At 39.8% G+C, this 26733-nt stretch overlaps 1 protein-coding gene and 1 pseudogene across 4 annotated transcripts in view; one reads left to right on the forward strand and one right to left on the reverse strand.

The window, feature by feature from the left end:
- FBH1 (F-box DNA helicase 1) overlaps nt 1–26733 on the reverse strand; it is a 74808-nt gene that overhangs the window by 41644 nt on the left and 6431 nt on the right. For 2 of the 4 annotated variants that reach the window (XM_049882047.1, XM_049882048.1), the window contains 12 exons: nt 18474–18629; nt 15407–16008; nt 13914–14044; nt 13673–13808; nt 12353–12543; nt 8679–8771; nt 8056–8150; nt 6103–6271; nt 5163–5385; nt 4147–4234; nt 3977–4063; nt 3157–3293 (listed from right to left, as the gene is read on the reverse strand). In XM_049882047.1, the coding sequence (XP_049738004.1) occupies nt 3157–3293; nt 3977–4063; nt 4147–4234; nt 5163–5385; nt 6103–6271; nt 8056–8150; nt 8679–8771; nt 12353–12543; nt 13673–13808; nt 13914–14044; nt 15407–16008; nt 18474–18629 (2108 nt within the window). The remainder of the gene's footprint in view (nt 1–3156; nt 3294–3976; nt 4064–4146; nt 4235–5162; nt 5386–6102; nt 6272–8055; nt 8151–8678; nt 8772–12352; nt 12544–13672; nt 13809–13913; nt 14045–15406; nt 16009–18473; nt 18630–26733) is intronic. The other 2 variants (XM_049882050.1, XM_049882049.1) reach the window with 1 other exon arrangement.
- On the forward strand, nt 20258–20796 carry LOC126075007 (ADP-ribosylation factor-like protein 1; annotated as a pseudogene).

Below are 26733 nucleotides of genomic sequence, written 5' to 3' on the forward strand. Positions count from 1 at the left end.
AAGCAATTCCGATCCAAATTCCAACGACATTTTTTGATGAGACAGAGAAACAAATCATCAACTTCATATGGAAGGGAAAGAGGCCCCAGATAAGTAAAGCATTGCTGAAAAAGAAGAACAAAGCGGGAGGCTTTACTCTACCTGATTTTAGAACCTATTATACAGCCGTAGTAGTCAAAACAGCCTGGTATTGGTACAACAACAGATACGTAGACAAATGGAACAGAATTGAGAATCCAGACATAAATCCATCCACATATGAACAGCTGATATTTGACAAAGGCCCCAAAGAGTTAAATGGGGAAAAAACAGTCTTTTTAACAAATGGTGCTGGCATAACTGGGTATCCATCTGCAAAAAAATGAAGACCCATATCTCACACCACCCACAAAAACAAACTCAAAATGTATCAAAGACTTAAATATAAAATCTAAAATGATAAAGATCATGGAAGAAAAAATAGGGACAACGTTAGGAGCCCTAATACATGGCATAAACAGTATACAAAACATTACTAACACTGCAGAAGAAAAACTAGATAACTGGGAGCTCCTAAAAATCAAACATCTATGCTCATCCAAAGACTTCACCAGAAGAATAAAAAAGATTACCTACGGACTGGGGAAAAGCTTTTAGCTATGACATTTCCGATCAGCACCTGATCTCTAAAATCTACATGATACTGCAAAAACTCAACTACAAAAAGACAACCCAATTAAAAAATGGGCAAAAGATATGAACAGACACTTCACTAAAGAAGACATTCAGGTAGGTAGCAAATACATGAGGAAATGCTCACGATCATTAGCCATTAGAGAAATGCAAATCAAAACTACAATGAGATTCCATCTCACTCCAACAAGGCTGGCATTAATAAAAAAACACAAAATAATGAATGTTGGAGAGGTTGTGGAGAGACTGAACACTTACACACTGGTGGTGAGAAGGTAAAATGGTACAACCACTTTGGAAATCAATTTGCCGCTTCCTTAAAAAGCTAGAAATAGAACTACCATAGGATCCAGGAATCCCACTCCTCGGAATATACCCTAGAGAAATAAGAGCCTTTACATGAACAGATATTTACACACCCATGTTCACTGCAGCACTGTTTAGAATAGCAAAAAGATGGAAGCAACCAAGGTGCCCATCAATGGATGAATGGATAAATAAATTATGGTATATTCACACAATGGAATGCTATGCATCGATAAAGAACAGTGATGAATCTGTGAAACATTTCATAACATGGAGGAATCTGGAAGGCATTATGCTGAATGAAATTAGTTGCAAAAGGACAAATATTGTATAAAACCACTATTATAAGAACTTGAGAAATAGTTTAAATGGAGAACAAAATATTCCTTGATGGTTACAAAAGTGGGGAGGAAGGGAGGGTGGGAGAGGGGTATCCACTAATTAGTAGATAAGAACTACTTTAGGTGAAGGGAGAGACAACACACAATACAGGCGAGGTCAGCACAACTTGACTAAACCAAAAGCAAAGAAGTTTCCTGAATAAGCTGAATGCTTCAAAGGCTAGTATAGCAGGGGTAGGGGTTTGGGGACCATGGTTTCAGGGGACATCTAAGTCGACTGGCATAATAAAATCTATTAAGAAAACATTCCACATCCTACTTCAGAGAGCGGCGTCCGGGGTCTGCAATGCTAGCAAGCGGCCATCTAAGATGCATCAATTGGTCTGAACCCACCTGGACCAAAGGAGAATGAAGAACACCAAGGACACAAGGTAATTACGAGAGCAAGAGACAGAAAAGGCCACATAAACCAGAGATTACATCAGCCTGAGACCAGAAGAACTAGATGGTGCCTGGCTATAACTGATGACTACCCTGACAGGAAACATAACAGAGAACCCCTGAGGGAGCAGGAGAACAATGGGATGCAGACCCCAAATTCTCGTAAAAAGACCAGACTTAATGGTCTAACTGAGACTAGAAGGACCCCAGTGGTCATGGCCCTCAGACCTTCTGTTGGCCCAGGACAGGAACCATTCCCGAAGCCAACTCTTCAGAGAGGGACTAGACTGGACAATGGGATGGAGAGGGATGCTGGTGAGGGATGAGCTTCTTGGATCAGGTGGATGCTTGAGACTATGTTGGTATCTCATGTCTGGAGGGGAGACAAGAGGGGAGAGGGGGTTAGAAGCTGACATAATGGACACAAAAAGAGAGAGTGGTGGGAGGGAGCGGACTGTCTCATTAGGGGGAGAGCAATTGGGAGTATGTTGCAAGGTGTATGTAAGTTTTTGTGTGAGAGGCTGACTTGATTTGTAAACTTTCACTTTAAGTACAATAAAAATTAAAAAAAAAAACTGGCATACATTAATATCCTCACTGATCTCATTAGAAGATTCTGTACGGGAAAGTTGTCAAGCTCAAGGTGGCAGATGCAAGTTTACCAAAATTTAAATTTTCACTTGAAAGCAAGAATTTTATCTTTGGCAACAAACATTGTCAGTTGTTTTCCTTTAAGTCACAGACTCATTTCATTCATTTTTGAGAAAACCTCCCCAAGTCTGAATAACCAGAGTTGGTCTGTCAGCTGCTGTTTCAAGCAAAAATATTACAAGAAAAATACAGCCAGTTCAGCTCACAACTCCATCACGAAGGTACGTCTCAGACAGCCATCATACTTCAGTATGGAGCAGAAGTGCTTTAGATGTACTTCAGATTTAATCACACAGAATGGTAGAGTCATGCTCAAGGTTCAAGAGTCATTAAAATTAATAATTCTTGCTGTATCATCAAGGACTTTCCTAAACGAATTGCTGTGTTTGAATTATTCTGAGTGTGTTACAGTAAAGAGTACAACAACAGTTTGGTGACAACGCCTTGATTATTGCACTGATGGTGTAAAGCAGTTTTACCCACTATTGCTTTACGCAATCAGGACAAAGGCCAACACAGTGAAAAATGCAAACAACTATTATGGAAGCAGTTTTGACCTTGCAGACCCCCTGAGAACCACTTTTTGAGAACCACTGCTAAGAAGCAAGGATTTGCTATATACTATGAGCCTAGCACAATGCCCTGCTTGGTGCCAGGCATATAGTAAACACTGAAAAACTAGTATAAGGAAATATAATGCTTGTTTACATGGCCACGGGAACACAAAAGCAAAGAAAGCTTTTACCTGGGTGAGATAGAAGACGTGAGTATGTGGGACTGTAAATAGAGCATTGACTGCACCACGGAAGGTATAGATCTGTTGGTGTGGGTCCCCTACAAAGATTTTTCCACACGGCTGAGACAGAACTATATTCATGATAGCTGCAACCAAATCAGAGGCAAAATAAGAGATCTTGAGGAACTCCAACCTACATAGCAAAAATAAACCATATTTAAGCTTTTATAAAGCTAAGCCAGGGCACACTGAACAACAAAGTTGTCTTTTCCTATAGGATACACACACTCAATCCAAAGAAACAATCTTATCATGGCACAAAAGAAACAATTTCTGGTCCTAAGAAAGCAGATTATCTTCCGTTTTGGAAAAAATACTGAGTATAAGAAACCACACAGGCATATATGAGAAAAACTGTTTTCTCCCTCTAGTACCATAACATAAAACCCAAAGACTACCCAGAAAGTCACACTCATGATACTGTCTACTCTCTAATAGCCATGTAAGAAATATAGAACACAAATTTTTTGCCCCAAATTGACTACCTTTTTCCATTCAAGCATGAGTCCTTATAACTTGATGACCTATACTTAGTTAACATCTTAAGAATAACCTAAACATTTGGAGGAAAAAAGTCTGAAAGGAGAAGGGACAACTGTTAAAATTCAAAGTCAAATGAAAAGGGTTTCTGAGTAACAAAGTTATCATTTGCTCCTCTTCTTTATCAAAAATAAGAATAATCAACTTATTTCACACATATGTCCTCTTACATAATCACGATGCTGTTTCTATGTATTTGAGACTACTGATGTCCTGAATAGTTTATCACCTGGGGTACAGTCCTGGGCCTCATCCACAAAGATGGCGTCAAAAGAGGCAAGCAAAGGCTTACTCAGCTGCCAGAGTTTCAAATAGCCTAAAAGAAGGAGTGACAAGAGTCATAACTCGTAAGTAATACAGTTACATTTAACAAATACCAATATTTGGAAACTCCCATACCATCATGAGTCATTTGGTAAGCCTCTTCTTTACATTCCCCCAGCTTCCGCATGTTGTCCCAAAGTCTGCTCGCTTCGAGGACACCATTCTAGAAAGCAAGTGACACAATAACCCGCAGTTTACCAAAAACGAAAACCCACTACCATAAAGTCGACTTCAACTCATAATGACCCTATAGGTCAGAGCAAATCTGCCACATAAGGGTTTCAAAGGCTGTAAAATCTTTATGCAAGCAGGATGCCACATCTTTCTCCTGCGAAACAGCTGGTGGGTTTGAATCACCAACCTTTCAGTTGGCAGCTGAGTGTTTAACCACTACACCACCAGGGCTCCTTAACCCATAGTTTAAGATGCTGGAAAACACAGCACCCTGAAATCACACTTTCATTTCTACACACAGAGGTCAAATCAAAGGCAGAATCACAGTACTGTGAACTGATGTGAACTCACAACAGCTGTCTGAGGCTCTACAATAACCCTTTAATACTGCTGAGTATCTCAAGTGCAGAAACAAGCCCAGCAACACCTCTCAGGAATCATACCATTTGATGAGCCAGAAAAGGTTGGATTATTTTCATAGATTCTGACTGACAGTTAATTCATAAAAAGAATGGCAAGTGATTGAAAAGACTTTATAAATAAGAAATAAACTATTTGCCACTAGCAAAATCTACATAGTACCCATAACTAAAAAAATTAGAGAAGAGATTCCCGATCTTCAGATAAAATCAGATTCTAGGTCCAGCAGATACAATGATAAGCTCTTATAACCTTGGACAAGTCATTCAATGTCTGTGTCTCATCTGTTAAATAAGGAGGATGGTTACGAGGATTAAATGTGATGTCTATGAGTGCCGTTAACAGAAAAAATTACTGTACAATTTAGTTATCATTATGGCTTCGCGATCTTCAACTTCCTACAAGCAGGTCTGAAGTAGTAGAAGACTGAAACATCACCATACCGCCAACTCTTCTCATTTATCCCCAGGTCCCTAACACTAACAATACTTACTCACCAGTTTTTCATTCTGTTCAACCATGACTCTCTGGCCTTGGTTGTTCTTACACCAAATAGGCACATGATCAATAGTTAGTTCTTCATCAGCAGAGGCAAAGAAGTTTTCCAAAGTCTTGCATACTAGCTTGGCCCTTATGAATCCGCCTTTCCCTTCGGCAAGGACAGAATTCACCATGAAGGGTGTTAACTTGAAGAGATTCAATTTCTTCTTTGATTGGTACCTGTAATGCATATCCCAAATTAACAGCATCTGGCTTTACTGGCAATGTGGCCATGTAGTGTCCCCACTCCCATCCCTATTCTCTCCAGTGACACCACATGGTGGCTCTAAGGGTCACATACAGGGGAGAGAGGAAAAAAAGAAAAATTCTGCAAGGTCCAAGCATGATTTGAAACGGTTTACTTTAGGCTTTCAGGAATTCACATATAATAACCCAGAAAATTAATCTGCTCAAGGCAGACCCTACTATTCCAATGTGTAGTCAAGATTCTGAGAGGCCCCCGGATGGCCAATGAAAGTTCTTTGAAGCCTTAAGTCCAAGGTAATACTGGTTCAGAAGGCCCCAGGAAACCTGGATTGACTGTACGTCATCAGTCTCCTCCCCCTCCCCACCATTCCAAGCAGAACCAAAAACTAATCAGGATTTGTGGTGATACTCTGAACTTGAGATAAGTCATTCTGACTTTCTGTGCCTCAGTTCTGGAGTAAGGAGGCTGCCCTCCTCAGAAAGTTACTGTTATTTGTAAATAATATATTTTTATTGGGTTAAAGTACAAATCACTAACCCTATCTTCATATTTCCTGCCTGTAAATGGAGTTAATAATATTAAAGTTTCTTGGTGTCACTACGGAGTACAATTCATATGCGATCATAATGATCACATTATGACAAACGCTAATAAGAAACAACAACGATGACGGTAATGACAATGCTCACTTCCGCCCGACGTGTCCATAAGCCATGGAGTGAAAGGTTTTGCAGGTGACATTGCTGGGGAAGACAAGCTCAGCCTGCTTTGCGATGCTCTTGTTGAATGTCACATAAAGAAACCTGCTCTCAGACCACTTTTCAGCATACTTGACCAGAGTAGAGGTCTTCCCTGTGCCTGGGGAAACCAAGATGAAAGGATGTGACCTTTTGATCAGGAAAAAATGTTCCAAAGGACACCCTCATCAGGCCTTATCCATGTTTCCCACCTCTTGCTTGAGACTAAGACACTGACAAATTTTTCAGTACTGATAAAAATGGTGTAGTGAAAAGAGCAGCAGGTTCTCAGGCAGATTAATCTGGGTTGGGATCGTGGCTCTGACAGATTCTAGATGAAGGGCAAGCCACTTGATCACGCTGAACTTCAGTTTCCTCATCAGCAATATGTGAATACTTACCTTGCAGGGTTTGTAATGATAAAAATAATAACCAAAGTACTAATATTAATTATCATAATTAATAATAATATTAAGCAAGAACTTAATAAATGGTAGTCACTGTTGGTCGAGGAGTTATTTATACTTCTAGGGCAAGAGCATGCAAATGAAATGCAAGAATTCTTCCGATTCATTCAGAATTTTGTTTTCTGTCCGATTCTCTATCATTCATTTAATTATTCAAGCTTTCATTCAACAAGTATTTAAGCACCTACCACATGTTCAGCTGTATGCTAAACACTATATTAAAAAGCATAAAGCGAGATTCCTACATTATAATCTAGTTTGGAATAAAATACCAACATAGGTAAAACAGAACAAAAGAGTATATGACAACATATTATAGTAAAAAACGGTACGGATTTGAAAAAAAAATCGGGGTTTATGTCCCAGACCATGTCACTTATCAGATGAAGAATCATTTTAACCTTGTACACCTGTTTTTTCACCTGTTAAAGGCTGCTTTGAAGATTAATGAAATAATGTGGAAGTGTTTATAAAACACGTGTTGACTATTCTGACCACATAATCAAGTGCCAAATAATTAAATACAGATGATCAGTTACAAGTTCAGAGATCATCTAGGAATCAAATGGTTGAAGAAGCCTTCATCAAGAAGCAGCAGAAATGATGGGAATCAATTTAGTATAGGTAATAAAAAAAAAAAAGAGAGAGGATAAAATAGAAAAGAAAATATCATATTTGTGGAGGGAAGCAGATCAAGCTTTGAATTCTGGCTCCACCACTTATTTGCTTATTTATCGCAGGGCAAATCATTTTAATCTCTCTGAGCTTCAGTTTCTTTATCTACAAAATAGGGGTAACTAACCAATCTTAAAAATGTTGTTAGGATTAGTATATTGCCAGGCACATAGCAGGCATTGATAAATTACTGTTGTTGCTGATCTTGAGGCAGAAAAGCAGCGGGAAGGAATTCCAGGTGGAGAAAATAGCATACACACAGGTTCAGACAGGAGAGTAACTGAGAACTTCAGGAGACTGTAAGTAGATCAACTTAGCTGACAGAGGCAGGAGAAGAGTACACAATATATTTAGGAATGTAGTTTAGAACCAAATGGTGGGAAGGCCTTCTAGACTTTACCTACAGAAATTAGGAAGCCACTGAAACTTTCTAAGGAGGAGATTAATATGGCCTACTACTTCATAAGCTATCAGTAGCTAAGCATATACAATAATAAATGACTAGCTCAATCAATCCCAGCAACATCTACACCATAAATCATATTCCTATGAACTATTTGTTTCAACAGGAATTCCAGTGTGGACACTCACTAGAGTGGTAGGAAAAAAAAAACGCAACTGCTTTTTAGATTTGACTGGGGTTGTCTGATAAAGATCAAGGTAAAGACACACTGGCAAAGTATCAGGGAAGAGGGGTGTGGTAATAAAAGGCAGAAAACCACATCATGAACCTGACTATTCTAGGAATGGTGAGTTCCCTTACCTGCAAATGCCATAATTTTTACCACCTGGAGAGGTTCCATCTTATGATTCAGAATCAGCTGTTGCTCATTTGTAAGTTGAATGGTTGTTTTCTTGCTATATATTACAGAAGAGAAATGAGACAAACAGAATACAACTGAAAAGACCAGGTCACAGCTATCCAAAAACCAAACAGGCACATTGGATGAGTAAAAAACTAACGAAAAGAAAAAGGCCTCCCTTTAGGGTGATGGAGTCCTGGTGCTGCAGTGGTTAAGAGCTCGGGCTGATAACCAAAAGGTCGGCAGTTCGAACACACCAGCCAGCTCCTTGGAAACCCTATGGGGCAGTTCTACTTTGTCCTACAGGGTCACTATGAGCTGGAATCGACTCAATGGCAACAGATTTGGGGTTTTTTTTAGGGTGATAGAATTGTTCTAAAAATCAGATTATGGTGATGGTTGTATACTCGGTAAATTTACTAAAAGTCATTGAATTGTACACTTAAAATGGGTCAGCGCTGTTATGTAAATCATACTTCAATAAAGTTGTTAAAACAAAACACCTCCCCTCCTTAAGTATGAGAAAGAGTCAAGTATTGGATGCAAAAAAAAAAACCACACACACACAAGGACATACACATACCCTGGCCAAACAGATGGTTCCTCTTTAACTTTTGTGATCTGAGTCCCAGAATTCTCCTGAAGATACAGGCAATAGAAAATGTTGTAGTGAATCCTAACAGGAAAAAAAGTAGATTTAGTGATGTTTAAATTTGAGTGACAGTCTGAATCTTAATTTTTCTCAGATGCATTTAAGCTCCTTACTATTGCTAAAAAGAAAATTCCTACCACCATTTTGTGGCAAAAAAGGAAAGAAAAAACTTGAGCCATATCTACAGCTCACAAAACTCTCCAGGGACACAGTTCCGGGAAAGATGCATTGCTTCAATATACAAACAACAGCAAAAGAGAAAGAGATCAGGAAATGCTCTTTGGGGAACAGCAGCACTAGTTGTGACCTTAGGAGACAGATAATCAAGTGGTAAAAACCAGTGGAAAACAAATTCTGCCCCCAGCAATGAGATTCTTGTTCAACATAAACTGAACGTCGTCTTCTCTTTCTGACACTTAGTCTCTCCGCTCCTTGTGAAGGGATACTGGTTTAGAAGCATGAATAACATTCTACCTTTTAAGGCCCCAAAGAAAAGGTGCTATACTAATCACAAGATATGATTATCAAGGACTACAAGACAAAATAGCCTCCAAGTCACCAAGAAGGCTAAAGATCACAAATGTCTATCAGCTGATGCACTGCATATCATCAAACACATTGCCACAAGCCATTCCATAGCCTCTACAGTTCACACGGAACCCAAACTCACCCCTCTGACTACCAAGCCCCCACAATTCAGTGCATTGCTTCCCATCCCCAGAGTGAGAAGAGGCCATCTCCAAGCACCAATCTTTTTGATGTAACAAATACCTTTTATAATAAATATTTCAGTCTCTGGTCATAGGAGGTTTATCTTCCAGGTAGAATAGGAAGAAATATATACAGACACAACAAAAATCAAGATACCATGCTTCTCAATCCTCAGGTATGTCCATGTAAACATGCAGATAATTTGTAGGTTCATATTTGCACTTAAGGACATTTCTTATCATTTGGATATTTACCTTGTCATAATTCTATCAAAAAGCTCCTTGCTCCATAGCTCAATGACTTCAATTCATATTTTATGAATTAAAACGTAACTCAGAAATATAACAAACCTCTGACATGCCTGAGAATAAGTGTTCCATCCTTGTACCTCACAAAGGATGAGTGGGCTACAGCTCACCTGGTACCACCTATCATTCTTCCTCTTCAGCTATTACCACTGAGTTGATTCCAACTCACAGTGACCATATAGGACAGAGTAGAACCGCCCCATAAGATTTCCGAGGTGGTAATCTTTACAGAAGCAGGATACCACATCTTTCTTCCACAGAATGGCATCTTTCAGTTGCCAACCAAGCACTTAACCACCGTACCACCAGGGCTCCTTATTTTTCCTCTTAGGGCTCCTAATTTCAGGGAGCATTGTCTTTCATTAAAGAAATGAAATTCTCTCTGGGACTTCTGCTTCTTCAAAATGCACTGTATTATGATGCCGCACATCTGTACCACAAGGTCCCTGAGTGGCACAAATGGTTTTGTGGTCGTCCACTAACCTAAAGCTTGGTAGTTTAAACCCAGCAGCACTGTGGAAGACAGGCCTAGCAATCTGTTTCCATAAAGGTTACAGCCAAGAAAACTCTGTAACACATGGGGTCCCCATGAGTTAGAATCTATTCCATAAGTTTATCTTTACCACTCCAGATCAGTGACTGAGGCTCTCCAAAAGTTAACTATCATACTTTGAATTTGATTCTAACTCCTTATGGTGGTCTACAAAATCTTACATGATCTAGCTCATCTACCTCTAATAATCTTGTACTGTCTCTTATTCACTACACTCTTGCAACACTGGACTTTTTCTGTTCCTTGTGCATACCAAATTCATTCCCATCTCTGGGCCCTGAAACTTGCTATTCCTTCTCCTAAAATTGTGCAAATGGTTAACACACTCGGCTGCTAACCAAAAACTCGGACGTTCAAGCCCACCCATAGGTGCCCTGCTAATCTACTTCCAAAAAATCAGCCAATGAAAACCCTCTGGAGCACAGCTCTGCTCTGACAAAGGGCTGCCATGAGTTGGAATCAACTCAATGGCAACTTCTCCTAAAATGCTCTCCCCTAATCCTAAAATGACTAGCTCCTCCTTGACACTCAAGTTTTAATTTGGATGTTACTTCCTCAGAGAAGCCTTTCCTCACCCAATCTAAGGCAGTATTCCCACCTCCCTCTCACATCACCCTATTTTCTTTGCAATGCTTATCATAAACTAAAATGTTCTTATTTAACATATTTAATTATGTATAAAATGTTTTCCATCACTAGAGCATATACTCCGTGAGAGCAAGTATCTCGTCTGCCTTTTTGCATCACTAATGTCTGGAAAATTATCTGACATGTAATAAGTGCTCAAATATTTGTAAAATGCATATATCCTCTTAAGACTGACCTGGGCTTATTTCATCATTAAGGTCACTAGGAATTAGCAACCCAACATGCTATACAGTCTTTCTCTAAGCTGATGAGGTGAACAAGACCTTGCCACAAGTCATACATCATATCCCAAAAGTTGAGACCCAGAGGAACCAGATCCTGACATTTTCCTAGGAAAAATGTAGCCATGTATGAATAAAAAAGGCTTCTTTTAAGTAGGGTACCTCACCTAAGGCTTTCAATGTAAAACCTGCCTCAGTGATATTTTATGGTTGTATAGCACTTTTTATTCACAAAGCACTCATAAATTCAGGCAATTGCATCACACTTTGAAGAGTGGCGTCTGGGGTCTTTAAATGCTAGCAAGGGGCCATCTAAGGTGCATCAATGAGTCTCAACCCACCTGGATCAAAGGAGAATGAAGAACACCAAGGACACAAGGTAATCATGAGCCCAAGAGACAGAAAGGGCTACACGAACCAGAGACTACATCATCCTGAGATCTGACTAACCAGATGGTGCCCGGCCACAACCGATGACTGCCCTGACAGGGAGCACAACAGAGAACCCCTGAGGGAGCAGGAGAACAGTGGGATGCACACCCCAAATTCTCATAAAAAGACCAGGGTTAATGGTCTGACTGAGACTACAAGGACCCCGGTGGTCATGGCCCCCAAACCTTCTGTTGGCCCAGGACAGGAACCATTCCTGAAGCCACCTCGTCAGACATGGAAGGGACTGGACAATGGGTTGAAGAGGGATGCTGATGAGGAGTGAGCTACTTTGATCAGGTGGACACTTCAGAACTATGTTGGCATCTCCTGCCTGGAGGGGAGATGGAAGGGTAGAGGGGGTTAGAAGCTGGCAAAATGGTCACGAAAAGACAGAGTGGAAGGAGGGAGCGGGTTGTCTCACTGGGGGGAGAGTAATTGGGAGTATGTAGTAAGGTGTATATCAGTTTTTGTGTGAGAGACTGACTTGATCTGTAATCTTTCACTTAAAGCACAATAAAAGTTATTAAAAAAAAAAATTCAGGCAGTTGCCTTTGTAGGTTTAAACCTCACAATGCTTTCATTTTACAGGTAAAGATACTGAGGTTCAGCGATAGGACTTTTACGGCTTTAGTCCAATGTTAAAGTTGGTAAGTGGCACAGCTGGGACTCGTACCAAGTAGAGAACTTTTTCACTCTATCACAGCATCTCCTCGCTCCCTTCCATTGCTTTACCTATTGCTGATGTTAATTCCCTTCTCCCTCATGGCGTAGAGAAGCACAGCTATGCAGTATAAGGTCTCAGTGATCTCTGGCATGGTCACTGTGGAACTAGGTCTCCTGAGGCAGAAAAGCAGCTGCTGGATGTCATTCACATTGTTGGAGAGGAGAACAATGGCTGCTACCAAAGCCCACACGTTGACACCCTGTGCAGCAAGGTGGACCAGTGATGGGAGAAAAGACCCAAAAACATAGGTTACAATCAATCAAAGTCAAACCAGACAACCAGTGAAGAAAAGCCAAGTTGGAGTCCAGGTACCATCTACAGATTGTCTGAACTGAGTCCAAACTTCTTCAATGATACTTGGGAAATAAAAGGAACCTTTCCTTTTGCCCTGGGTTCCTTTCTTCTCTTCACTTTTGGATTTGAGTTTTGTTTTAATTAAATAACATTTATAAAATATCTAACATAGAACATTACATGGAAATGATACTGCAAAAATATTAATTCCCTCCCATTTCCCCACCCCTCTGCAGGTCAGTATGAGCTCTCAGGTCCACAAATAATCAGAAGAGTCATGTGAAAACAACCAAAAAAATCCAAACCCGTTGCCGTCGAGTCAATTCCAACTCATAGTGACCCTAAAGGACACAGTAAAACTGCCCCATAGGGTTTCCACGGACTGGCTAGTAAATTCGAACTGCTGACCTTTTGGTTACCAGCTGCAGCACTTAACCACTGTGCAACCAGGACTCCATGTCAAAACAAAGTACCTACTAAATGAGTGCCTATGGGAAATATGAAAGAAGTCAGCAGTCTTTAGGGGAAAAAAATCAAGACTGACAATTCTCTGGCGTTAAGATGTCAATTTATTATTACGAAGAAAGTATGCTCCCTTTAGTAATGTCTAAGAAAATGTTTGCTAACACAGTCAATAGTGGACAAAAACCTATCATTTTTAACATTACTACAAGTCCATTACTGTAAGTCTCCCTCATAAAGAATGCATTTATTTTTTGTTAAGAAACCCTTATTAATGAAAGTGTTAAGAGGCTAGACGACCACCCTTCAGGAATATGTCAGGGAGCATTCGTCAACAGAATGGCAAGTTGTACGAAATGTTTTTTTTTAATTCCTTCCATCAAAGAATCTATGATGATATTACCTTTTATTCCTCCAATGAAATCTACAACAAATGAATGCTTCAAAGCATTTATAGATTAAATAAAGGTTCTGAAAATATAATCTTCGGCTGAAGCTAGTCACCAATACACTTTCTTTCAATGAAAAAAGATAGCACCTTCCGCAGTAACTCTCCATAGCCTGTAACATACCCCAGCAGCAATAAACAGATCAGGTAGGTGTTGACGCACGCATCCCTCTGCCTCAGGAAGGAGGGGATGATCCCTCAGGCTCCACAGCACCCTTTCGGGATTTACACTCGGGGAGCATTTCGTGGTAGCTGTATATCTGTAAAACATTCACAGAACAGTTCACAAGAAAGATGATCATAAATGCAAACTTATGGGAAAGGATTTCAAAAACTGTCCCCCTTACAGGAAAAGAATAACTCACCGAATAAGGTTCAGCACACACAAGTCTGACTCCTTTTCTATGCCATAGTTCAAGAGGATGCCATCCACTTTGCTGACAGCTTGCTCTTCATTCATCAGATATCGATGATACAGCTTTTTCCAAGGAATGAACTAGATAGTTAAAAAATCCAAAATAACATGCAGGCAGTGGCTATTAGAAAGATTAGGCCACAAACACATTGATAATCTTCTACCAACTGAAAAGCAATCACAGCTTACAAACCAAAAGTTGGGCAAATCAGGTAGAAACATTACACAAATTTTGGTTAGAAACTAAGAGAACTGAGTCTTGGTCTTGGTCCTAACACTAACTTGTTATAGTGTTGTATGTGATTAATTTCAACGAATGAAACAGGAAAGAGTAGTAGTATAAGAGTTAAGCCTTGAAGAACAAGATGTCAACAGATACGTGAGAGGTCCTTAAGTGGCGGTAGGAGGATAAGAGCAACACACAGAGGGTATTCTGACTTATTCCCAACGGCTAGTCAAAATGATACATAAACTAAGCAAAACAGTCACCAGTCCTCAGGTTTACCTGAGAACCTGAACCTGGGGTGAGAAGAAGTAAAATCAAACAACAAAGGAAATGGCAGGGAGTCAGATCAGTAATATGACTAACTATAAAAAACCCCTTGCCATCAAGTCAATTCTAACTCATAGCAACCCTTTAGGACAGAGTAGAGCTGTCCCATAGGGTTTCCAAGGAACAGCTGGTAGATTCGAACTACCAATCTTTTGGTGAGCAGCCCAACGTTTAACCACTGTGCCACCAGGGCCCCATGACTGACTATAGCACCAAGAAATCTTTAGTGAGAAACATGGGATGCCAGCTGTATCAGCCTCAAAAGCTACTCCAGGGTGATTTATCTTGACACTTATTTATTAATCACCTATTACATGTACGAAAGGAATGATGAAGCACAATGGAGGATGTAAAAATAAATAGGACAACCGGCCTTCAATCAATGAGCTCATAATTTAAAGGGGAAGGAAGGCTCTCTAAAACTATAATAGAAAACAGAATATGATTAACAGAGGGATAAATGCTATAGCAGCACAAAGAAGAAAATGTGATTAATTTCAATGGATAAAATTGGGAAAGTAGTTAGGATCAGAGTTAAGTCCTGAAGAACAGATAAGATGTCAACAGAAATATGAGGGCCCCTTAGATGGGGTGGGAGAATAAGAGCAACATATAGACGGTAAGGAATGTGCAGTTTGTGAACTGGACACAGTAAATTATTTGTAGTGGACAGAATGCAATGGCATGTTGAAGAAGAAGCGAGTAATGAGGCTGGAATAATAAGTTGAGACAAACATGGAAGGTTTTAAATGCCACCAAGGGGTTTAGACATTATTCTGGAGGCAAATGGAAACCACCGTTTCTGAAGAAATATTATAATCAGAATTATATGCTAGATGAAACTAAATAATGAACTTTTAGAGAAAATATCATATAAGCATTTTACATACCAATGGATCACTGATTATCTCCCTCCAAAGGTGGCAAACCAAGCTTAGATTCCAATAGAGATCCTCCACAGGGAGGAAAGCAAAGATATGCCTCAGGACTTCACTAGGCAGGCTACAAATGAGGCTCGGGGGTTCTTGACAGGTCAAGGTCCCAAGAAGTCCATAGTATGTATCAGGAATGGAATCAGGACCAATGTCCTCGACTTCTTCATTAGATTCTCCAGACTCTGCAGAGAGCTGTGACAAACAGTCCTCTGCTTCTTGCCTATCTTCCCTAGGCCTTGTGCATGACAGGGACAAATGATGCCTTGGGGTTTTCTTAGAAACCCTATGCCACTGGCTGGTCCCTGTAGCTTGATTACTGTCTTCCTCAAATGACCGGGACCGCTTCCTTGAAGGCAGAGTAGATCCTGAAGAGCCCAACCTAGCTTCCCCATCACCTTCCTGAGGTAAGGCATAATTGCCCTCTGCAGGAAAGATCATTTCACCCTCAGAGTCCTTACAGTTGTCCGTGCCAACAGAATTGCTTTTGGCCATGTCATTGGTGCACTGCCGGTGGCGAGCTAAGAAGAATTCAGTGATGTATCTTTGACGTCCTTGACCTGTACAGAGAACCCAAACAGAACGAACAGGAAATGAATAATGACTGCTGACCTATTGTTGATTCAAATAAAATTAACTTTTAATTATGTGTTAATAGAGAAAAGAGACAAGGATATATTTATTAGTCAACTGATTACACAAATAGCTAATCCAAAAAATATTTATATTTAGCTCTATCATTTAATCAGACACACGTTTGGAGAGAGACACAGACCAGTCTTTGGATGGTGTGATGACTCACATTATACCTGGCAATATACACAAAAAAAAAACATACACAAGTAGAAAGTAATACGCTGCAAAGTGAACACCTGAGTGGATGGACAGAATGTAAGCAACTGCTCGCATTCACGCATAAGACTTACAAACATGCATCTCTCCTGGCTTGCTTCTACAATAGGAAATCTAAGTTTGTCTAAGTAGAAAGGAAGGTGCTTTAGATTATAAGGATTCAGAAAAACTTGCTCTTCTCATTTAACTGAGTTTCTAAAACTGAGATAGAATAAGAATTTTGTTAAAATTCTTTTATTTCTTCCTAGGTGAAGCTGACACATTAATTCATTTAAAATAAAAAGGAGAGTGTCAGAATTCCCCTCATATTAGAACTACTCTATTCTACACATTAATTCAATAGGCATTTACTAAGCACCTACAATTGAGACAAATACAAAGTAAAAAAACCGTATGGTGTCCCTGACCTCACAGACTTTTTAGGTACTTAACTCACTGCCATCAAGTCGATTTCCAACTCAAGCGACCCTATAAGACAGAGTAGAACTGCTCCATACGGTTCCAAGGCTGTAATCTTTACGGAAGCAGACTGCCACATCTTTCTCCCAGAGCAGCTGATGAGTTCGAACCACCGACCTTTTAGTTAGCAGCTGAGTGATTAACCACTATGACACCAGCACTCCTTTTTTAGGCACTTAAAAATAAAAAAATTTTTTTAAATCCACTGCCGCCAAGTCAATTCCAACTCGTAGCGAATCTGTAGGATAGAGTAAAACTGCTCCATAGAGTTTTCAAGGAGTGGTGAGTGGATTCAAACTGCCAACTGAGCTGAGCTCTTAACCACTGTGCCACCAGGGCTCCAGGGGAGGCCAGATGATGATTTCAAACATCACCACTGTATTTGTAAACTCCTAAAAAGCATTATTAAATACTAATGAAGTATTTAAACATCTTATTAATACACAAGAAAACATGTGGCTCCTTTCCAAATGGCTATAGCCAAAGTTCTCACTTTGGAATATAAGAGAATGGAGGAAAACTAGATTTAGCTTTAAAAGAATTCACAGAATTTTTTTTTTTTTCTATGTTAGGAAAAAAGCAATTTTAACTGCTTCTAGGACAGTTTGACGGAAACAGTTTTGAAATCAATAAGGCCTTAGTTAAATCCCGATATTTTCTAATTGTTTGAGTCAATTATACCAAGATTTATTAAGCGCCTACTACATGTTCAGCACTAGGACTACATGCTAAAACATACAAATGCTGACGAAGTTTTTATCAGTAAAGAGCTTACAACAGCGATAAGAAGCTGACACACAAAACAATAAAGTTATCACACAATACATAATTAAGTCTGAAACTCTCAAACAATTGGTCATAGTAGTTCCAAAAAGTGAGACAGAAGCACATATTACAATATTTAAAGAAGACCAATGCAGAGACTCTTTAAAGTCTAATAAAGATGTGAGCTGGATTCTGAAATTATGCATGTCAATGGGAAATAAGGCAATCTAGATTATACTAACAGGTATGAACAAAAGTAGAAATTTGTTTGGCACATAGAGCAGTAGTGAGAAAACCAAACTGCCAGAAGGGGAACTTTCCTGTAATAATATCAGGGGGTGGCGACTTTGGCCTTGAGTCTATAATACTAAAATGGACACATTTCACTATAGGTTCTTGAGAAGGGCAGTGACAGGATAAAAAACGGTATTCAAGAATATTAACCCAATGACATGCACGCCCAGTGGTTTGGGAAGAAATAAAATCTAGAAGCCAGGAAGAGGGTTACTGCAGCCGTCCAGGTACTAGGTGATAAGGATAGTCTACCATAAAAGCACTGGATGAGGAAACCCTTTGAAGGGGGAAAAAACGACACAGTAAACCTAGTGACAGATTGGACAAAAAGGACTAATAAAGAGTCAAGTAATCATCATGTGTCAAGATTGGGACAATGGTGGTATCAGTACACGTGTTCTATCACTTTATAATTAAGCAAGCTAACAGAAGTCATTCCATCACATTTTCCTGGGGCTTTTACCAACTATTATAATACAATGGAATTTTCATGAAAAGCTCACAAATAATTTTAAAAGGTGTCAAACTATTACAACAGGAATATAAAATCACAGCAACAATATTTACAAATATTTTTAAAGTAGGAGATATTCAAAAGCAATACCACACACAACTACAGATTTTGAAATATAAGATACTTTTTTAGAAGACATACCCCTACTCCCTCTTTTTGCTCTGGGTCTAGGATAGAGACCATGGTTCGGATCTCTGTTTGTCCATCTTTGACTGAAGGGCTGGGTCACAGCCAAGTGACTCCGAGCCAAATGTTGGCAGTCGATGGCTGTAAGATGCTTCCGCTTAAACCGTCTCACTGTTTTGTACCAACAGGCAGAAGAAATAGGATACTTATTAGTTATCACCAATTCTACAAGATAGTCAGCAAATTATACTTGATTTTCAGGAATACAGCAGCTGACGACTGATTTTGAGGACCACCCCAGGCAGCTCTTTCCCTCTCCCTTATATGCCCATTAACTTTTTGTCATTTCATAGTTCTTGGCATTTCTTCCTTAGAATTTTAAGAACCCTAAAATGATTTTTTTTATTGTGCTTTAGATGAAGGTTTACAAATTAGTTTCTCATTAATCAATTAATACACATATTATTTTGCGACATTGATTGCCAACCCCATGACGTGTCAACACTCTCCCCGTCTCAACCTTGGGCTCCTCATTGCTGGCTTTCCTGTCCCTTCCTACCTCCTCGTCCTTGCCCCTGGGTTGGTGTGCCAATTTGATTTTTCTTTTTACTTATTATACCTTCTAGATGCCCTGATAATGAAATGCTTACTCAAAAAAGGAGTTACCACTAAAGGATTAATTAAAATTTAGCATCTTTTCCTTGACTTTGTCCAGGCTATCTATGGTTCCATAATTTCCACAAATTTTTAACAGTTGGCAATAGCTTTTAAAATAATAAATTCACCCACTGTCTCCTGTATATACCAGCCTCTCCAAGCCTCAGAAGCAAAAAGCAGTGACTAATAAAACAAGCAGTGACTAACAAAACTCCTTGAGAAGAGCCATAGCGTTTGCCTCACTTAGCCCCCAGAGCATCTCAGTATTGAGCAATGAGTTAAGATGAGAGCAAGGCCCCCAAGTAAAAAAGAATCTAACCCACTTGTAAGGTTCTTCAGAGTAGGAAATTTCACATCCTCCCTTAGCAATACATTATAGCAGCAATTGTGCCCGTTTGAAGAGCACCAAGAATTTTAGTTTTATATTACTCGTTCTCTGTCAGGTAATCCTTTTTCATGTTTAACCAAGATCCTTAATGTTTCAGTGTCTGTTATTGTATGCAAGATCTAGCTACCTCCTAAAGGCATTAAAAATAAAAATATAAGAGTTACACTTAAAAAGAAAACAGGACGAGAACAGATATATAGAATATATCTGTTCTCGTCCTGTTTTCTATATCAGTTTGATTCTTTACAGGAGGCAGGCAAGAGAGAATAATACCGGCTCCTGCTAGTATTGTAATTTTACAGGTCCGAAAAATACTGGAGTAAATTGTGGTAACAAATGCCAGAGTCTCACTCAACATTTCCTTTAAACATAACAGAGGTCTAAAATCCAGGCGCTAATGAATGTAACTGGTATAGTCACTATATAGTCTCTCTAGCATTCATTCCCCGCCACCCCTTGGCCTCTTCGGAAATCACCCTTCCAAATGTCAGTTTATTTTTTCAAGGTTTCACAGGAGAAAAAAAAAAAAGTTAAAACGAACTTCACGAATACTTTTTAAAAATCAATTCTACAAGCTCCCGCCCCTGCCAGGAGTCACATAGGGAATTTGCTGGATGACCAGCTTCCCAGGAAACCGCCTCAGAGCCTGAATTGGAGGCCGAGGGAAGCAGCTGTGGCGGCGCCAAGTCGCTGCGGAGGCCGGGGCCTGTTTCTGAGGATCAACACAGGCAGGCAGGCAGGCAAGCACTTCATCATGGGTGGCTTTTCCTCAAGTATTTTTTCCAGTCTGTTTGGAACCCAGGAAATGAGGATTTTAATTTTGGGACTAGATGGAGCAGGAAAAAACACAATTTTGTACAGATTGCAGGTTGGAGAAGTCGCTCCTACTATTCCTACCACTGGATTTAATGTTGACACAGTAACATACAAAAACCTCATATTTCAAGTCTGGAATTTAGGACAGCCATACTGGTGATGTTATTATTCAAACGCAGATGCAGTCATTTATGTAGGAGATAGTTGAAACCAAGACTGAATTGGCACTTCGAAGTAAGAATGAGTTGCCATGCTGGAGGAAGAAGGGCTGAGAAAAGCCACTTTAGCGGTGTTTGCAAATAAGCAGGACTTGGAACAGGCTGTGACTCTCTCAGAGACGGCAAATTCACTTGGATTACCCTGCCTTGAAGGACCGGAAATGGCAAATATTCAAAACTTCAGCAACCAAAGGCACTGGACTTGATGAGGCAATGGAATGGTTAGTTGAAACACTAAAGAGCAGACAGTAATTGGACGGCTTCTACTCATTTGAAATGAAGGTTACATCACAAATCCCTTTGGAAACAGTCAAGTGTGCATCACACTACTAAAAGTTAAAACCACAAGATTGTTGGCATTACAAAGACAACAGACAAATTACAATTTTGCCTGAATGGGGACCTTTGGTCAAACTGGCAAAAGAGACAACATAAACCTAGAACAGGCCATCCAGAATACAGACAAATCCTGGCTTCTAATTAAAGTGCTCTAAACACACTTGGCTCAACTACAGCAGCAGCTGCAGGAGTCCAACCAATAAACACACAGACCCTACAGACCCAAGATACCTGACTTATCTGTTTTTTCTCTCTCTTCAAATATCTCCAACTGTTTCAGAGCTGTCAAGTAATTATAACTGGAGATACTATAGAAAAGTTATCAACAGACAAAAAATATCTTATTTAAAGAAGGCAAAATGGAGAGGAAAAGCTTTCACAGATAAAAGCACAAGGAATAAGAACAATAACACCAAATCACTCAAATTCCAACAATACCAAATCACTCAAATTCATAAGATTCAGGATCTCAGGGCAAATCATTTGCCTGCTTAGCTTAACAGTATGAGTCAGATAATAAAAGACTTCTGAAAAATAAAGGGACATATAACCAATTAGAACATTAGGCTCAGTTGAAGGGTTCAGATATCCACCCAAATCTACCAAAAAAAACCAAACCAAACCAAACCCATTGCCACTGAGTTGATTTCAACTCATAGTGACCCTATCGGACAGAGCAGAACTGCCCCACAGGATTTCCAACCTTTTGGTTAGGAGCTGAACTCTTAACTGCTGCATTATCAGGGCTCCCCCAAATCTACCATATGGCCCTAAATTCAGCTTTTGGAAATAGTTATATAAGACAAAAGCTGACTAGCAGATTTGTATTAAAAGGCAAGAAGCATTAATACATACAGGATAAACCTTAGAACTTTTTTCTGTAAAAGCTGAGAATGGCTTTATCCTAGCATTCCCTAACTATAACAGTGATGACCTAATAAAAACATTCTGAGACAGCAAAAATGAACATCAACTAGATATTAATATCTTAATCACATGCCTAAGAGTCAAAAAGACAGTAAGCGTGTTCCAAGAAGGTAAGGAACTATTCTGTACTTTTCTGTGCTATAGCTCTGCACCTAGCATAATGCCAAACACACAGCACATGTTCAATAAATGTTGAATGAGTGAAGGAAGCTGAAAAGGGCAAGGTAAAAGTTGGATGGTTGAGTGGTGTCTTAGTTATCTAGAGCTGCTATAACAGAAATACCACAAGTGGATGGCTTTAACAAAGAAAATTTTATTCTCTCATAGTCCAGAAGCTAGAAGCCCAAATTCAGGGTGCTAGCTCCAGGTGAAGGCTTTCTCTGTCAGCTCTGGGGGAAGGTCCTTGTCATCAATCGTCCCCTGGTCTAGGAGCTTCTCAGTACAGGGACTGCAGGTCCAAAGGACACACTCCCCTTCTAGTTCTTCATTCTTGGTGGTAGGAGGGCCCCTGTCTCTGCTTGCTTCTTACATCTCAAAAAAAAAAAAAAAAAAAAACTGACTCAAGACACAACTTAATCTTGTAGATTGACTCCTGCCTCATTAACATAACTGCCTCTAATCCTGCCTCATTAACATCATAGAGGTTAAAAAAATCATAGAGGTTAGGATTTACCATTGCAAAATTCCCACCCAATACTGGGAACCATGGCCTAGCCAAGTTGACACACATTTTGGGGGTCACAATTCAGTCCATGACAGGTGGTATAAGAACCTAATCCCTAGATCATTAGGCATTTGTTGTAGAACTGTGTTTATGTAGAACCTGGCAAGGGCAGACTACATAGGAATACTTCCTTAAACGTACCACACCAGACAAATGAAAAAATAAAAAATATCCAAAAGGAACTATTTGGAAAAAGTAGACAATATGTCCAGGGGTAGATTTATGACTTGACAGAATACATCTGAATCTTACATGCTTCTTCAGAAGATTAACCGTTTGCGGAAATCTAACACAGGCACAGCAGCAAAAGAAAGAGCTAATGTGAAGTGGAACACACTGTTCTGCTTCTGGAAAGTTCTGGTATATTCTAGTATATTCTGACATGAAGCCATCATGGGAGGAGCTAAGGTTAATAATTGGGGGGAAAGGTGCATAAACTGGAGATCTGACTTATGTGTACTAATATACATTGCTTATATTATACATTTGGAATGGTGTCACCTGGGTTATGACTGCTTGACTAGGAAGTAGAGCTAACACTTTTTTTGGATTTACATATCAAAAATTATGTTTCTGATTTCGGCTAGAGGTCAGAAAACCCAAACTGTATTTTATCTGTCTCTCAAGTCTCTAAAAGATGAAGTGCTGTGATACACAGAAGTGGAAACCAGGGCCCTGGGTCTCTACTCTGTCTTCTGGAGTCAAACAAATCATTTAACTTCCCTGCAGTTTAAAGACTATGGTATGTGAAGATTTCAAGTGAGAAGACCTCCCTCACTTAGCAAGCATATTACTTAATCGGTAAAAGCCTTGATTCCCTTACCTATAAAAATGGAGATTATAACAACCTGCCATGTTGAGTTCACAGAACAGTTACGAGGTTCAAAGTGAGATAATATATATGAAAGTACTTAGTGACATCCATGTTGAAGTTGAGAATACCTATCTCTATCAACTGAAATGTTAGAAGCTCTAATTACACGTTTACCACAACATTCTGAGCGTTCCCTATCAGGTGTTGTTGTTAGGTGCCATCCAGTCGGTTTCGACTCATAGCGACCCCATGCACAACAGAACGAAACACTGCCCAGTCCTGAGCCATCCTTACAATCATTGTTATGCTTGAGCTCATTGTTGCAACCACTGTGTCAATTCACCTCATTAAGGGTCTTCCTCTTTTCCGCTGACCCTGTACTCTGCCAAGCATGATGTCCTTCTCCAGGGACTGATCCCTCCTGACAACATGTCCAAAGCATGTAAGACGCAGTCTCGCCATCCTTGCCTCTAAGGAGCATCCTGGCTGTACTTCTTCTAAGACAGATTCGTTAGTTCTTTTGGCAATCCATAGAATATTCAACATTCTTCACCAATACCACAATTCAAAGGCATCAATTCTTCTTCGGTCTTCATTCATTGTCCAGCTTTCACATGCATATGATCTGACTGAAAATACCACATCAGGGTCAGGCACACCTTAGTCTTCAAGGTGACATATTTGCTCTTCAACACTTTCAAGAGGTCCTTTGCAGCAGATTTACCCAATGCAATGCGTCTTCTGATTTCTTGACTGCTGCTTCCATGGCTGTTGATTCTGGATCCAAGTAAAATGAAATCCTTGACAACTTCAATCTTTTCTCCGTTTATCATGATGTTGCTCATTGGTCCAGTCGTGAGGATTTTTGCTTTCTTTATGTTGAGTTGCAATCTATACTGAAGGCTGTGGTCTTTGATCTTCATTAGTAAGTCCTTCAAGTCCCCTTCACTCTCAGCAAGCAAGGTTGTGTCATCTGCAGGTTGTTAATGAGTCTTCCACCAATCCTGATGCCCCGTTCTTCTTCATATAATCCAGCTCCTCAACTTGAAGAGGAATGGTGTTGCATTCACCACCAAAAAGAACGTTTGAAGATCTATCCTGAAGTACAGTGCTATCAGTGATAGGGGAATATCTATATGCCTACGGGGAAGATGGAAACCCTGGTGGCGTAGTGGTTAAGTGCTACAGCTGCTAACCAAAGGGGTGGCAGTTCAAATCCACCAGATGCTCCTTGGAAACTCTATAGGGCAGTTCTACTCTGTCCTATAGGGTCGCTATGAGTCAGAATCGACTTGACGGCACTGGGTTTTGTGTCTTTTGGGGGGGGTACAAGGAAGACCAGTTAATACGACTATTATTCAAATTTATGACTATTATTCAAATTTATGCACCAACCACCAGGCCCAAAGATGAATAGAAGATTTTTATCAGCTGCTGCAGTCTGAAATTGATCGAACATGCAATCAAGATGCATTGATAATTATTGGTGATTGGAATGCGAAAGTTGCAAACAAAGAAGAAGGATCAGTAGTTGGAAAACATGGCCTTGGTGATAGAAACAATGCCGGAGATCAAATGATAGAATTTTGTAAGACCCCTATAAGTATATAAGTTTTACTTTAAGAGCATTACTATACTTGATAAATTATTTTTTAAAAATACTAAAATTCAAATCGTCCTTCTACCCTTATTAGTGTACTTTTAAAAACTAGCAATTCAAATATACCTTAATCAAAATAAAGATGCTGTAAATATATGTATATATTTAATACACACACTCACATATATATGCTCAAATACTACTTCTTCCATAAAGTATTACTTCTCTTTGTCAACCAAACCTAATGGTATTCCTCCCTCCTCTGAACATCAAGTGCACTTTGCACCTCTCTTATAAGGACATATATCATTAGAAGCTGCTTATGATTTCTTATGTAGCAAAGTTAAGAGTGCTATGTGATGAACATATAAAGGGAAGTTGTATCTAAAGCAGGTATTCTTGTGGATGGAGAAAGATGGCAAGAGACTCACTTCTGAGGCTGTTCAAACTACACAATGCCCCCAAATATGCTCAAACTAATTCCCTTCATACCAAATTGGTTATCTGTACTCCTTTTTGAGACCCTCTACCATAGTAACTTAATAGAAATGCATCATATCGCTCAGGTATCAGGCCAGAAAAAAAGCTGAAAATGTATGAAAATAATTTCGTCAAACAGGATTTTGCCAAGGCTCCAGTAAGCACATTCCCATACTGCTTTTTCTGTGATAACTTTCTTATAGTGTATCTCTCTGATCCCTCACACGAGTGGTCCCCCTTTCTAGAACCCACATATCTCTACTAACTATCAGCTTTTAGCCTCACCTCAGCTGACCACTGGCACCTCAGGCTCCTGATTTTTGTTGTCCGACTTCTAAGGGGCAATTACCTGGAATATGACCCCTTACCAATCATCAAATCTCTTCACCATGTCAATGATCTGTTCTATCCCAGATCCATCTCAGACCCTCCCCCCGACCCCAGCCAGACCCACTGGAAGGGAGGAGACCCTTATCAGTAGCCCTTGAAGTTTAGTTATTAATAAAATTCTACTACTAGCAACTAGACTAAAAAAACACTCGCTGCTGAGTCGATTCCAACTCATAGCGACCCTATATGACAGAGTAGAATTTCGCCATAGTTTCCAAGGAGCGCCTGTTGGATTCGAACTGCAGACCTGTTGGTTGGCAGCCAAGCTCTTTAACCACTGCGCCACCAGGACTCTATAAGACCCTAAAAGGCAAGGAACATATCTCATCACCATATTCCTCAATGTGCTTAGCATAATACTTCGTAAATTATAGATATTCCAATAGTTGCCAAAAAACTGCCTCGACAGGGAACACAACAGAGAATCCCTGATGGAGCAGGAGAAAAGTAGGATGCAGAACTCAAATTTTAGTTAAAAGACCAGACTTAACGGTCTGACTGAGACTGGAGGGACTGCAGAGGACATAGCCGCTGGACTCTCTGTTAGCCCAAAACTAAAATCATTCCCAAAGCCTACTCTTCAAAGATTAGACTGGACAATAAGACATAAAATGATATTGGTGAGGAGTGTGATTCTTAGCTCATATAGACACATGAGACTACATGGGCAGCTCCTGTCTGGAGGCGAGATGAGAAGGCAGAGGGGGACAGGAGCTGGTTGAATGGACCCAGGGAATACAAGGTGGAGAGAAGGAGTATGCTGTCACATTATAGGAAGAGTGACTAGGGTCACATAACAAGGTGTGTCTAAGTTTTTATATGAGAAACTGACTTGAATTGTAAGCTTTCACTTAAAGCACAATAAAAAAAGAGAAAAAAAATACTTGTCAAATGAAAGTATGTGGCTATGATTCCTCAATTC

The sequence above is a fragment of the Elephas maximus genome, chromosome 4, assembly GCF_024166365.1.
Source record: "Elephas maximus indicus isolate mEleMax1 chromosome 4, mEleMax1 primary haplotype, whole genome shotgun sequence".
Taxonomy (NCBI): domain Eukaryota; kingdom Metazoa; phylum Chordata; class Mammalia; order Proboscidea; family Elephantidae; genus Elephas; species Elephas maximus.